The sequence below is a fragment of the Crocodylus porosus genome, unplaced genomic scaffold, assembly GCF_001723895.1.
Source record: "Crocodylus porosus isolate Cpor-Errol unplaced genomic scaffold, CroPor_comp1, whole genome shotgun sequence".
Classification (NCBI taxonomy): domain Eukaryota; kingdom Metazoa; phylum Chordata; order Crocodylia; family Crocodylidae; genus Crocodylus; species Crocodylus porosus.
Genome location: NW_017728936.1, coordinates 3,538,110 through 3,551,827, shown reverse-complemented (window position 1 = coordinate 3,551,827; position 13,718 = coordinate 3,538,110). Strand labels below are relative to the sequence as shown.

The 13,718-nt window shown below is 45.2% G+C and overlaps 1 protein-coding gene across 4 annotated transcripts in view; it reads right to left on the bottom strand.

Moving 5' to 3' along the window:
• FLI1 (Fli-1 proto-oncogene, ETS transcription factor) overlaps positions 1-13,718 on the bottom strand; it is a 112,288-nt gene that overhangs the window by 15,862 nt on the left and 82,708 nt on the right. For all 4 annotated transcript variants that reach the window (XM_019546980.1, XM_019546979.1, XM_019546977.1 and 1 more), the window contains exon 6: positions 10,631-10,699. In XM_019546980.1, the coding sequence (XP_019402525.1) occupies positions 10,631-10,699 (69 nt within the window). The remainder of the gene's footprint in view (positions 1-10,630; positions 10,700-13,718) is intronic.

Here is a 13,718-nt window from a genome sequence, read left to right as displayed (position 1 = left end):
AAAAAAAAAAAAAAGAGAAAAGCCCTGCACAACTCCAACATCCCCTTTGATATTGTCCACCAAAGCTTCAGGGCAACCTGCTCCTTGAGAGACATGTTCACGGTCCTTCCTCCTGTCTCACCATTCCTGTTTGGTTGCCTGACCCTTCTCCCCCGCTGCTCCCAGTGTCTGCGTGAGCCTCCTTGTGTCCAGCTTCTTTCCAAAGTCTCCTAAAAACGTGCTTTTCCATTCACACTTAGCCCTCGTTATTCCTCTCATTTTGTTCTTCAGAGGCTGATTTAGGTAGGGCCTGGTGTCCAGAAGGACTCGGCCAACTTGTGTAGACTGATCTTTGGGCTAGTTTTGAAAATCTGGCCCATGTGAAGTGCCTAAATGAGACCCACATGTTTTCTCTACCTGTACATACTGAGTTCTTGGCAATCTGGCCCTGTCCTGTCTATCACACGTCTAATTTTCTAACTGGATTTTTATCCATCGTGTCAATAACCAATCACTACACCATGATTTTCTGTTAAACATTTTGTTCATAGTGAGGGCTCTCCCCAAACACCTGGACTTGGATATTTCCCAAAGGGGGCAGAGGTGCAGCAGCAGCACCCCACACTGCAAGGGTGGCTGCACCCCCGGCTCACAGTCCCATGGGTGTGCTCAGAGCATGCTGTGGGAGCTTCTGGGAAAGTTTTTAAGTGCTAAAGCAGGTGAAACTATCCTCTTCTTTCCCCTTCCTGCTCAGAAATAGCTCCTGCCCCACCTTTTTCCCTCCTCCCACCCGAAATCCCCTCTCCCTGTTCCTGTTGCATCCTCCAAAACTGGGGGGCAGGGAAGTTGCAGAGCCAGCCAGGGTGAGCAGGCGCTTGGCTCAGTTGAGGAATAGACAGTGGCACCAGGGGGACTGGGCACTTCCCCCTCTCTGAGTGGTCACAGCACAGGGAAGGGGGATCTCTGCCCATCCCTGCTGCCCTTGTCCCCATCCCCAGCTGAGCCCAGCCCCTGCACAGCAAGCAGGAATTACTCTGGTGCTTCTCTGCCCTTGGGACAGTGGGAAAAGGCAGGAGGAAGGGGCAGGGTGGGGGCATTTCTTTGAGCAGAAAGGGAGAGAATATTTTCACCTGCTTTAGAAACTTTAAAAAGTCCCCAGAGACTCCTGCGGTGTGGCCCAATGCAAAAGGGGGGGAAGGGGGCGAGACAGTTGTGCCACTGCACCCTCTCTGGATCTGCCCCAATCTGGGCCCTTGAATTCAAACAAGCATTGAATGAAACATGCCACACAACTGCCCAGACATCATGGTCATGAATAAGAAGGCAAGAGCAATGCCACTTATCAGTGTGGCCATCCTTATAGCTGACAATGTGTGGCACCATTAGAGAGAAACTAAGAAGGTCCCAGGACCTGGTTCCAGAAGTGAAAGCCATCTGGCACCTCAGGAAAGTGCTAGCATACTTGCAACGTTATCTGTGAAGGGAACTTTATGAGTGTCAGCTGTAAGGGACACAAGGATGCTGGAAATGGAGTGAACTATCCCACTCATCAAAACAGTTGTGCTACTCTGCAAAGCAAGGGTTACTCAAGGAGCAAGCAGGTATAGCTTGACACAACCTGCCAGCTTCTGTATGTACACTAACACTTGTTGGTCAACCTTGTCCTCCTCCTTCTCATAATTATCATAAAAAGACATATAGCCCTTGCACTGCACTAAATCCACAGCCACTCTCATCTCACCTGCTATGTCACGGCCATTTAGAACTTCCCTCTGCCATCTAGGACAGAACAAAGACCCCCAGACTTCAAATATCCAACCTCCAACTGCTTCTGCTAAACTAAAATTACTTTTTTTTTAGAGTAATAGATTCTAGGGTCGGAAGGGACCTCAGTGGGCAATCTAGTCTGATCCCCTGCCCCTGGCAGGCAAGAAAAGGGTCACCGAACCTGGGGTCATGTGATCCCAGCCAGGTGCCTGTCCAGTCTCCTCTAGAAGACCCCCAAGGATGGGGCGAGCACCACCTCCCTTGGAAGCCCATTCCAGATCCCGGCAACCTTGACCATGAAGAACATTTTTTCTAATGTCCAGTCTAAAGTCATCAACACGGGAGCTCAAACCTAGTTGTCTGATTCTGTCCAGTATGACGCAGTGGCTAGCTTACTAGCTTACTATCAGAGAACTGCAGAGTTAATCCATTCTGGAGGCTCATGTGGTCCCACAATCATAGTATCTGAGCATCTCATAATCTTTAACATCTTTATCTTCACAATATCCCTGATGGGCTGTTACCCCCAGTTTACAAATGAGGAACGGATGCAGAGTGGAAGTGAAGGCCAGAAATTTCAAGTTACTTAGGTGCCTAACTCCTGCTGACTTTAGCTCCCACTGAAGCCTAGACGCCTCTGATGGAGCAGGGAATTAAACATGATCCAAAGTTCATACCCTAGCTGCTGCAATATCATCCTCTCCTGTTAGCATCTCAGCACAGTTACGGGAGTGAAGGTTGCTGAGGGGTTGTCTTGTACCTGCAGCCTTATGCCAGTGACATAGACCAAGTCTGTGAATCATTCACGGTGGATCCCAATCCAAATCCAGTTCTGAAATGAATGCTTGAGTTAAGCTCAGAAAGCCGAACTTGCATGCGAGTGAAAACACAATCCAGCATCTTCAGAAAGGGGTTGTTCAGGTCCTACAGGGGGTAGGATGCTTAGGGCAGGTCTCATCCCTTCTGCTCTTTCCTATTCACCTCCGCTCCCCTTCCTGTTTGGACTTGACTCTTCTGGGTGTTACGTGAAGCTCCCACACCTGGGAAACCTACAGCCCTCGTTTAGCTCCAGCTCCCCAAGACGTGGCCCTGCCTGCCGGAGCTGGAATCACTCCTTATTTGTTTTGGGCCTTAGGCGATGGCCACCAGTTGTGCGAGCTCGTCTAGGAAAACATCGCAGCTCCTTGCTGTGGTGGAACTTCCTAACTCATGTCTGCACTACCCTGCGCAAAGCTTATGCAGACACGTGATGAAGAACAGGGGGAAGCACTGAAAAATGAACGTGTTGTTGCTTTAATATCAGCAAATGAACCCCTGCTGCACAGACTGCGGGGAAGGCTAAAATATATATCAAGAAAATCCCTCCCAAACTCAGCTTCACAGGAGCTGGAGTGACTTTTGTCATGCATACACATACACACAAAACACACAGGTACATGCACCCATCTGACACAAGTGCACATAGCAGCGTTTGCATGTGCAAAGCCACACATTCATGCATGTGCATGCACCGAGGCACAGAGCAAAAAACAGATATACTGAGAAGCATGCAGCAGAAATACACTCAGAAATACACATTCCCAAGCATCACACACACAAGAAAATAAAGAGGCACATGGTCTCTAAGAGACATACATGCATACAAACACACACTCTCACACACACACTCAAAAAAGACACACACAAGCACACCCACGGAGAAAAAAGTCAGACACAAACACAGACGTAAGAGAGAAAGGAAAAGAAACACACCAACCCACAAATACACACATGTACACTGCGGCTGACACTGTTTTTACAACATTTGCCCATTTGCCTCATTATCAAGAAACAAATTTACTCTTGTCTTAGGAAACAGCCTGCCCACTTCCAAGAGCTTTTCGAGGGAAAGCTCACATCCCAGCGACTGGGCAACCCACACACATGTGCAATAACATTGCATGCAGTGCACCCAAGGCAATAAAATAATAGCTCTTTTGCTGGGAGAAAAGGAAGGATAATGGTTACTTAGAAAGTGCTCCAGACAAGCTGTCAGGTTGAATTCAGAGAACTGGAGTCTAGCTCTGGGACAGCGCTGGCTCTGAGAGCTCCCCTGTGAGTTGGGTTTCCTGCCTGCTACAGCTTAAAGACAACGATTCTTTGTTTCCAGGTTTTTTTGGTGAAAAAACACACAGCTGCCTCCGAAGAGGGTCAGGGAGAAAGCAGACAAAACACGAACTCTGGAATTTCCAAGGAAAACAATTAAAAAAACCCCAAAAAACCAAGAGAACTAGCTACTGTCTCTCCTGAAAGCATAAATCCCTGGTCTGGCCATAGGATGATAATAGCAAGCACCAAAAAAAGTCTCTTCTTTTGGTGCAACAAATAGAGCTAAAAATGGATAAGGGAGAAGAAATGCCAGGAGAAGAAATGCCGCCAACAAATGTCCTGGCATGTAGAAACAATTAAGAGAGTGTAAAGCTGCAACTGCACTGTCTTTGACATGAAGAAAACCCATGTGGACTGATAATCTTCCATACCAAAAATGTGTGTAATCATTAATCAACACGCTAGAAAGAGCATTTTGTTACCGGAGCTGATTGGTATTTTATAGGGTTTTTTTAAATGACTACAGAAATTTAATGGAGAACTTCATTTTTTGTTTTTTAAAAAAAATCTGCCAGCTTTTTGAAAAAACTGAAAAAAACCTTTTTTTTCCCCCCATGGGTTTTCTCCTCCCTCTTTTTCCTTTAATCCCCTTTTTTCTCTCCTGCTTCCCCAGTCCTCTTGAAAAGTACTGCTGAAAAATTATTTTGAAAACAACTTTCAAAAGCTTTGAATCTAGTGATGTCACAAAAATGTCAACAATTGGTTCTTTTCGAAAACGTAAGAATGAAGACGTTTACATTTTTTCAGGATTTACAACAAAATTTAGAAGTAAGGATTTGGCTTTATGTGCTTAGCTGCACCCATCATATTATCTTTCATCAACCCTCATGACCGCATGTGTGCGTATGCTCATGCAAACACAAACATATACAAAACACAAGCATGCACACACACACTGGTCACAATTTTCAAGCCCGACTGCCTGAAGTTAAACACTTAAATCCATATTTGGATGTCCAAATAGAAACTACGAATTACTCCTTTGAACTCCCAGTGAGAATTTAATCTGCTTTTCCCCTAACCTTCTTCAGAAACAGCCAGGTCCTTGCATCTTAGGTGTCTAAATGTACTCAGGACCCTCAACTTAGGCACTCAGCTTAGTCATTCTTATTAATAGATCACACTTCCTTAGTTTGGGATGAGGTGGAGAATATAGCAGGCAAGGAGCAAGCAGTGATGGAGAAGGGTAAAGATGCTTGCTAATCTAACACATCATATTAAGATGACATCCTATTAGCCCTAGAAACAAACATTCAGACCCCTCCATAGAGTCACCCACCCAAACCTTCACACACATTACTCTCTACAGCCCTACCAACACCATCAACACCTTTACTCACCCACCCTACACACTACTCCACAAACACCCACCCTGCTTTGTATCAGTAAACACTATATATGTACTCTCATATCCTCCATACATACACACATGCTCTATATATACACTTGAAGATGCACAAAATCTCACACACAGACACAAGGTGCTTCTGGCCACTTAGTATACTGGTCTAATCCGACACAGCATGTAGGCTGACATGTATAGTAGTTAAGCAAGTCAGTAGCCAAACTGGCTTCAGTAGGAAGACACAAGTGCTTAAATTAAAGCCCAGGCTTCAGTGTTTGGTTGGACTTGGGCCAGAGTGCTCAGCAACATACAGGATCAAGCCTCTAAGCCTTCAAATCTTAAATATATATGCACAGACTTTATGTTTCCCCATGGAAACCTGTGGAAATGGTACAGCATTGCCAGGCATTTTCTGCAGAGCACTTTGAATCTCCCTGGATGTGCGCAGAGAATGCAGTCACAGAGTCTTCTCGCTCTCCGATACCTACAGTCTACCCGCCACCACGAGACAGTCAAGTCATGGAAAATGAAACAGACCTTTCCCCAATGGAAAGCAGTAGATGGGCGCAAATCGTTCCAATTAGCAATGAGCGTAACCTCATTTCATTTACCAGAAAATCGTTCTTCAGCCAAAAATTCCTGATGATTCTCATTAGTGCAATTTTTTTTCTCAGCGGCAGCTGAAGACAATTTGTACCAATGATGCTTAATACTGTTCTGAGAAATTATGAAGTTCAGAAGCAGAGAAACTCAGGCAGTGCCCTGAGTCCTTCGGGTGCTAGAAAGAATCCTACTTAAATGCTCAAAGCATGCAATGAATCAGCCTTCCAAGTCTCCTTTATCCGCTACTACCATAGAAACAGTATAAAGCAGACCTCTGAAAGACTGATTCAGGGAGCCACTTAAGCATGTGCTTGTCTACATGCTTTTCTGGAGTGAGTCTAAGACAGAGGACAGATGCAAGTGATCCACTTATCCTGATGGAAAATTGACTATTCTCTGTTGCTAGTTAATAACTAAAGCCCTCTTCAAAGGGTTTGCTTTAGTAAGAGGTATGTCTTACAGAGAGTGCCCAGGCTGTCAACAGGGCAAGGATCCCAGAATATGTCTGCACAACAAAATGAAGGTGTGGCTGTAAGCATGCATACCTAGCTAGGTTTCATTTAGCTAGTGTGGACAAAAATTGCAGCAAATACTTGATGATAGCTTCAGTGCAGGCAAACATCTGGCAGGTAAACCTTCTGGGACCCTGGGTACATACTCTGGTTGCTTGTCCTTGCTGGAATCTGTGTAGTATCCAGCCTATCTAGATTATACTTAGGACAGGAAAATCTTCCTGTGCTCTAATCGTGCCTTCATTTAGCTATGCAGACATACTGACAGATACAGACTGTATAAAATATTGTGTGAGAATATGCAATGGGTATATGTCTTGCATTTCGCCTTGAATGGAGAGATGCTTTATGCCTGGGCCTTAAGACCATGCAAAGAAATGAACAGTAGGTGAAGGCAGAGAAGTTACCAGGGTCTTTCTTCTCTTTGACTTCTCTTATCTTATTGTATCACTGCTAGCGCATGAGAAGAGCCCTAAGATGACAGTGACTAGAAGAACCTGAATGAGTCTATTTTAATCTTCCAGGGAGACATACATGCAGGAAGGTAAAGAAGAGCCTCACCAGGAGAGAAAACAAGAGCTATTTTAAAACCTAATTTCATGTTTAATTATCTGAGACATTAAGTGAAGGATGAAAAATCTATTTCACATAAACAAAAATCTTGACTTTTAACCTGAGAGTTTCCCTCCCAAAGAAACATCTTCAGTTTGAAATCTAGTCCATTAAAAATGAATAACCAGGGAGCAAGAAAAGTCTTGTTCCAAAGGCACTAGTTCAAGGCTTGGTAAATATATGTTCATTTCTCATTTCTACCATAAATTTCTTAAGTGATCTTTAACGTGACACTTATCTTCTCTGCGCTCCACTTCTCCACTGATATATCATATTCCCTTCATCTTCCCTTCTCTATTCAGACTGTAAACTCCTATACCATGGGACCACACAGTAATTAGCACAATAAAATGGGGCCTGAAAAGTTTGTCTAGAGCAGCAGTTCTCAACTGGAGATCCACGGCCTCCTGGGGAGCTGCAAGCAGGTTTCAGGGGTCCGCCCGACCCAGCCCAGCATGGCATGGCATGGAAGGTGGGGGTTTGCCTCAGCCCCCTGGGGCTGAGGTGAGTCCCAAGGAAGGGGTGGGGGCAGACCCACCCTCACAGCCTCCATCTTCTGGTTGGCACTATGGGCAGGCGGGCAGGCAGGCAAGGCTCTGTGCTGCTGCCATGCAGGTGAGTGGGGTCCTGGGCACCCTGCTGTGGAGTCTTGCCTGCTGCACCCAGGGCCGTGTGGCTGGGACTGGGGCACAGGCGGCCCATGGAGTTTTTACAGCATGCTGGGGAGGGCCTCAGGAAAGAAAAGGTTGACAACCCCTGGTCTAGAGTATGGTAGAATGGGATTTCAAATTGGATTAGGTTTGCCCAATTAATTCCATGAGTAGATACTCTTATTCCAGATTGAGAATGCTTTACTCCTGTTTTGTTCTTATTGTGGAATAAGAATGGCTGCACATGGACCTATTCAGAAAGAGCTATTGTGACATAACTCTCCATGTAGGCAAGCCTGCAGCTGAGGTTCTTAGGTACAGCATTAGTGCAATGATGGAAGTACCATGAGGTACTACCTTGCCAATATCTATGGCCATGTTACCACGTTTTCCTAGTGAAAAATAAACGGTTTTATAGTCCTTGAATTTTATGAAAGACTCACAGAAGCAACAGGTGAAAGTGACTGTGATGAAACTCACTGCAAGCATTGCTCCAAGGCTAGGGACAGACATTACACATAAACCAGTTTAAATGATCAGAAACTGGTTTAAACCTGTAAAAGAACAGACATTCAGTGCACATAAATCAATTTGAAAATGGCTGAAACCGGTTTGAGATAAACCTGGCTGAATGTAGTATCAGACTTGACTGATCTGGGCAAACCGGTTTATGTAATGTCTGTCCCAGACCCATGATCTCTGGGCTGGGCAGGGCTCTCTGCTCCTGGCTGGAGCTCCAGCAGAGATGGCAGGCACCACAACATCTGCCTGGTTTCCCCCTGCCCCACTCCTCCCCTCTCCCACAGCACAGACCCTAGCCAGCATGTGGTATGCTAGCTAATGCTGAGAGGTGTCTGTGTAAGGCAGACAGAACAAAGGCACACAGGACATTTTTTGCGTAGGGCAGGGGTAGACAATTATTTTGGGCGGAGGGCCGCTTACTGACAGGCAGATAAATATTAATTTTCAAAAAATTATAAGGGCCCCGCGGGCTGGATAGAATGGCCTGGTGGGCTGCATTTTGTCCATCCCTGGCTTACGGCCTTTTGGAGCTAATCAACAGGTCAGCTGGTAATGTCCATCCATTCCTTCCTTGGAAAAAAGTTGTGTAAGAAGAGCTTGAACTAATGACAGCGGCTTTTGTTTTGTTGATGGGCTGATAAATGCTCTGTTATCAACTCCCTGCTGGGCTGGTCAGCAGCAGCAAGGTGGGGGGAGGAAAGGGGTGGGGAGACTCCTCCCTAATCAGAGCATCCTGCCAGGGCCTAGCCATGACCCCCTTCAGGTCAGCAGTATGGAAGGGAAGGGAGGGCTGCTTTAGCGACTCCCAGCTTCTAGCCTGAGCCACTGCAGGCATGTTTCTCAGTCCAGAGAGGATGTCTGTGTGGTTACAAACTAATTCAGCCTAACCAGGTTAGACTAACCTGCAAAGATTGAATCAATTCAGGCTCAGGCTTTTTGAATGGCTGTCCCTAGCCCAATAGTATAACTAAGGCCACTTGGGGAAATGGGGTGCAAAAGTAGCAGCTGCTGCCACTGCCCTCTTGGCCATTATGATGCCAGCACCAGCATCTGGGCTGTAGCTGCCAGCCTGTATGCCACCACCTCCCAAGGCACAGGGCTGTCCAGTGACACCTCTGAATTAGCCTGTCAAATGCACTGAAGGAACCAACTGGGAATGGGAAAAAATGCTTCTTTTTCCATTGTAGTAACTTTATGTGTGACTTGCAATAAGAGCAGGTAAAAAAGGAATGCAGAGACATGTGAATTTTATATGGAGGGACTCCCTTGAACAAACGTGTTCAAATCCATGCTTGTTTTTTTATTTTATTTTTAGCAACACCACCTGGCCTGAGACAGAAAGAGCACAGTCCTGGATGTGAGTGTATGTTTATGAGGGAGTAGCTGGGGACCGTGTGCTTATGGGTTCGCCTTATTCATACAGGACGTAGCCAAGCTTTCAGTATTTTTAATAGTTGACTGCTGGACTAGAAAAGCCTGATTGGCTTTGTCTTTGTAATGGACCATGTTTTATTAACTGATGACTGGCTCATATAGAGGCAGCAGAAAAGACAGGGTGTCAGGAAGAGGCAGCTCAAGTGGATGGCTGTATTTTGGACAAAAGCAGCACCTGCAAAAAGCAGCATTAATCCTATCTATCTCTGTGTCCAGGGACCAGGGCAGATGTCTGTGGTTAAATGTACCGTGGTGCAATCAGAAAGCAGCCTGTGCTGAAGTGCTGACTCAGAGAGCAGAGCTCTCAGCCAAGTGGAGTCCATTCTGCACTGGCAAGTCATTGAACTTGTGATCTCGGCTTGCTATAGTCAGGCAGTGAAATAGGGCTTCTCCTTCTCTGTGCCACGGCTTAAATAAAACGCATTTTCCCTTCCCCCACTGTCCTCTGAAGTAAACACCCATGGTTATGCAATAAGGCCTTACTGCTCTGAAAATAACAGAAATGCTTATGTGGCAAACAAAGAGAATGCTGCCTAGTGGTCAGAACAAAGACTTGGGAAGCAGAACAATTAGCTCTTGGGCTAATTATCTAGTGGTTAAGGGGAAAGGGAGACTGGACTTCTGAGTTCTATTCCTGGGCACTGGAGGGAAGTGGCTGGTAGTTACAGATCACGTTTTTCTCTGCCATATCTTCTTCCCCTGTATAAGGGGTGCATGTATTTGTTAACAAAACTGGTGTTGCCAGCTCCACAAATGTTCTTGTGAATTCTGATATATTTGCTGTTTTTATTAAAATCTCCAAGTTAGGTGACAACATGAGAGACAACAAATTCAGAGGCCCTGGAAGAATTTATAGGGGAGTCTGTATTTCTGTCCTTGAATAGGGACTGAGGAAATGCTCACAACCAACCGTTTCATTTTTAAAGTTCAAATGGGAAGTGGTTTCTTTCCATTCCTGAAATGAACCCCTTAAGGATTTGAAGGGGGAAGAGAGAGGGAAAGAGAAACAGAGAGGAAGAGGAATGGGGAGAGAGAGAAAGAGGCAGAAGTACACTAACCTTCTTTGGTGGTAAGCCGAGAGGATGCCTCTGTGTGGGCTGGAGTGTTGTAGACCAGCAATGAGCTACCTGCAAGGACAAGAAAGGACATTACTGTAATATTAATTCAGTTTATTCTAGGGAGAAGGGAAGAGAGGTATGGGTAAGATGCTGTTATCACCAGGAAGTAAGGATCCCATTCTCTAAAGAGCTTGGAATGTTGGTTGCTCAGTAGTGCTGAGCTCTTTTGAAAATTTGGTGGTTGTGTTACAATAGGTGCTGTTGGGTGCTAAGAAATGACAGACGAGACCCTCACTTAGGTATCTAAATGAAAGGTAAGCTCTTTGGGCAATCAGGCCCTGAGACTCCAGGAAAACCTTGTCCTAGAGACTGGATCATCATCCACAACAAACAATCTGGTCTTATATCAGTTTGTGCATGGAATTGTTCCTAGTGGGTGACAGGGCTTATCGGCTCTGCTACTGACACTGCCCACACTACTCCTTTTCGTGGCTAGGTTTTCTCCTTTACAAAACTGGGATAGTAATTAGAGGTGGCTCAGAAACAGATTCTCACTTGCAGTGTTCTAGTGCTTCTGTTTTGTTTGCCTGGTAGAAAAACTTACCTAGAGCCATGTGTACAGACATTTGAACACTGCGAGCCTCAAAAGTGGAAAGCTTGCAGTGCTGACACTGCAGCTGGGGTGGGGGAAGAGGGGAAGGGTTGGGGGAACTATGCACACATTTTGGTATATTTTGCAGGCTCCCTTAGTCTGCCTGGTGACAGATGCTCTCTGCTGGAGCAGCAGTGTTCAGCAAGCAATACACTATCTCCCTGGAGAAGTGAGCGGGGGGATGCTGAAGGATTACGTTCTCTTCTGGGAGAAACCACGGAACGTACAGATTTGTTTTCCCAGGAGAAAATCTCCTGGGAGTGATTTAAACCTGGTTGTTCCCATGATAGTTTTCTCTTGGACCAGCCACTTTTATTCTGGAAGAAAAAGCCTGAATATCTGTACACTCATGATTTATCCCGGGAGAACAGCAACTCCCAAAGGAGAAACTGAATGTCTGTATAAGGCCCAAGTATAAAAAAAAATGTGGCGGCAAGAGGTGGGGTGGGGTGGGGCAGTTAACATGGTGTTCCCAAGCACTGATCAATTAACCCTCACAATCCTCCTGAGAGGCATTGTAGTTTAAGGCATTTGGTGATGATAAAACTGAGGCAAGGTGAGACTATGGTGCCTGCCAATGGTCATATATCAAATCAGTGTCAAAATGAGGACCAAAATGCAGGTGTCTTGCATCCTTGTCCTGCTTTTAACTGTAAGTGTATTCCCTCCAGTGTAAACATAAAGAACACAGCCCATAAATCAATGTCCTGTTGAATATCTTACTGTCTTAATGAGACTTTCATATTGACTTAAATACTGCATCCATGCATGCAGATACATACACATGGATAAACACTGCCTTCTTTGGTGTTATTCCTCTTGAAGAAAGGAGTCATGTAACCTGGGGGACTGGGACTCAGGGGACTGAGGATTTAGTCCCTACTCTGTGACCAACATTGGGCATGCAACTTAGAAAGGACACTATTGTAATATTAATACATTAATATTAATTCAGGGATCAGCAACCTTTCAGCAAGAACAAGCAGCAAAGCTTGGTGTAAAGGAGGGTGGCAAACACCATAGCTGATTCCACTGTCCCTGAATTGCTGATAAATGTCTCATCTCTGTGGGCTAGATAAAATTCCTCAGTCTGCTGGATCTGGCCTGTGGGCCATAGACTGCCCACCTCTGTCTTAGAACAAAGTCTTCAAAACTATTCAGTGAGCAATGAGGGCCATCAAGTAGACTGTGTTTCCACTATGGATGGGGTTAGAGGTACAGACAGAGCAGACTTTGCCACATTTATGCCAAGCTATTTTGTTCTTGAACTAGCTCCTTTAATTTCAGCATAGATTGCTCCAGATAAGGCACTGCTCCCCCTAAGGGGTGCTAAAGTAGCCTTTCTTTAACCTTGATCTGTTGCGCAGAATTTTTTCAGTGATCATTAAAACAAAAGTTTTCTGGATGTGGCATAACTAGTTGAGTGGAGGAGGGTTCAGGAAATGTTCTTGCTGCCTTGGCTTAGCTACTAACCTGATGCATAATTTAGGGTAGTTCTATTATTCTATTTTTCCTCTTGATATTGTAAGCTCTTGGCACCTGGAACTATCTCTTTAAAAAGAGCCCAGGAAGCCCTGGGTCTTTTCCTGGCTTTGCCACAGACCTGCATAATGGTCTTGAGCACATCACATCACTTATCTGTGTCTTGTGCAAAACTGCCTATAAAGATACCCACTCAGTTTTGCAAAGTGTTTTCAGATGTACTGATGAAAAGTACTGGATAAGAACTATAACGTACAGCACCTATATACATTATAGGGTCAGGTTGTTTGCTACATTTGGGATCAGGAAGGAATTTTACCCCATGGTTAAAGAAGGGACTTAAAGAATAGGCTGTAGGGGGGTTTGCCTTCCTCTATGGTGGGGAGCGCGGTCTTCTTCCTTGGATCTCCTGTGTGTATTTTAACAAACTATTTGCTATGCTTGCAGTGGCAGGACACTGACAGTGCCCTTACTTCCCAGCTTCACCTGTGGCCATTTAGGGTGTTTTCAGGCAATGTGCACAAAAGAGTTGTTTGTGCAGTTTTGTTTGGAAAAGGTTAGACAGACACTCGTCCAGGATGGTATAGATGATTCTTCCCTGAGTAGGGAGTTGGATTAGATGACCTCCTGAGGTCCTTTCCAACCCTACTTTCCTATGACTATGATTCTTTCTCTCCCTTCTTTCTGTGTGTGTGTGTGTGTGTGGTATTTAGAACACAAACTAGAAGCTCCTGAAACTGTAATAATAAAAATAGGCAAGGAAGAGGCTCTTAGTTTATCCACAGCAGATTGTTCCCCTTTTTTTTAGCAGTGATAGAAGCATTTCCAGCTTACCACACAAATATTAGACATGATATAAGCTGCAAAATCCAAATCCGAACATTCCAGAGATAACAGCCAGGTTTTGGGACTGACAGCTACCCAAGGCTGACTGGGTCCCCAAATCCCCCATTG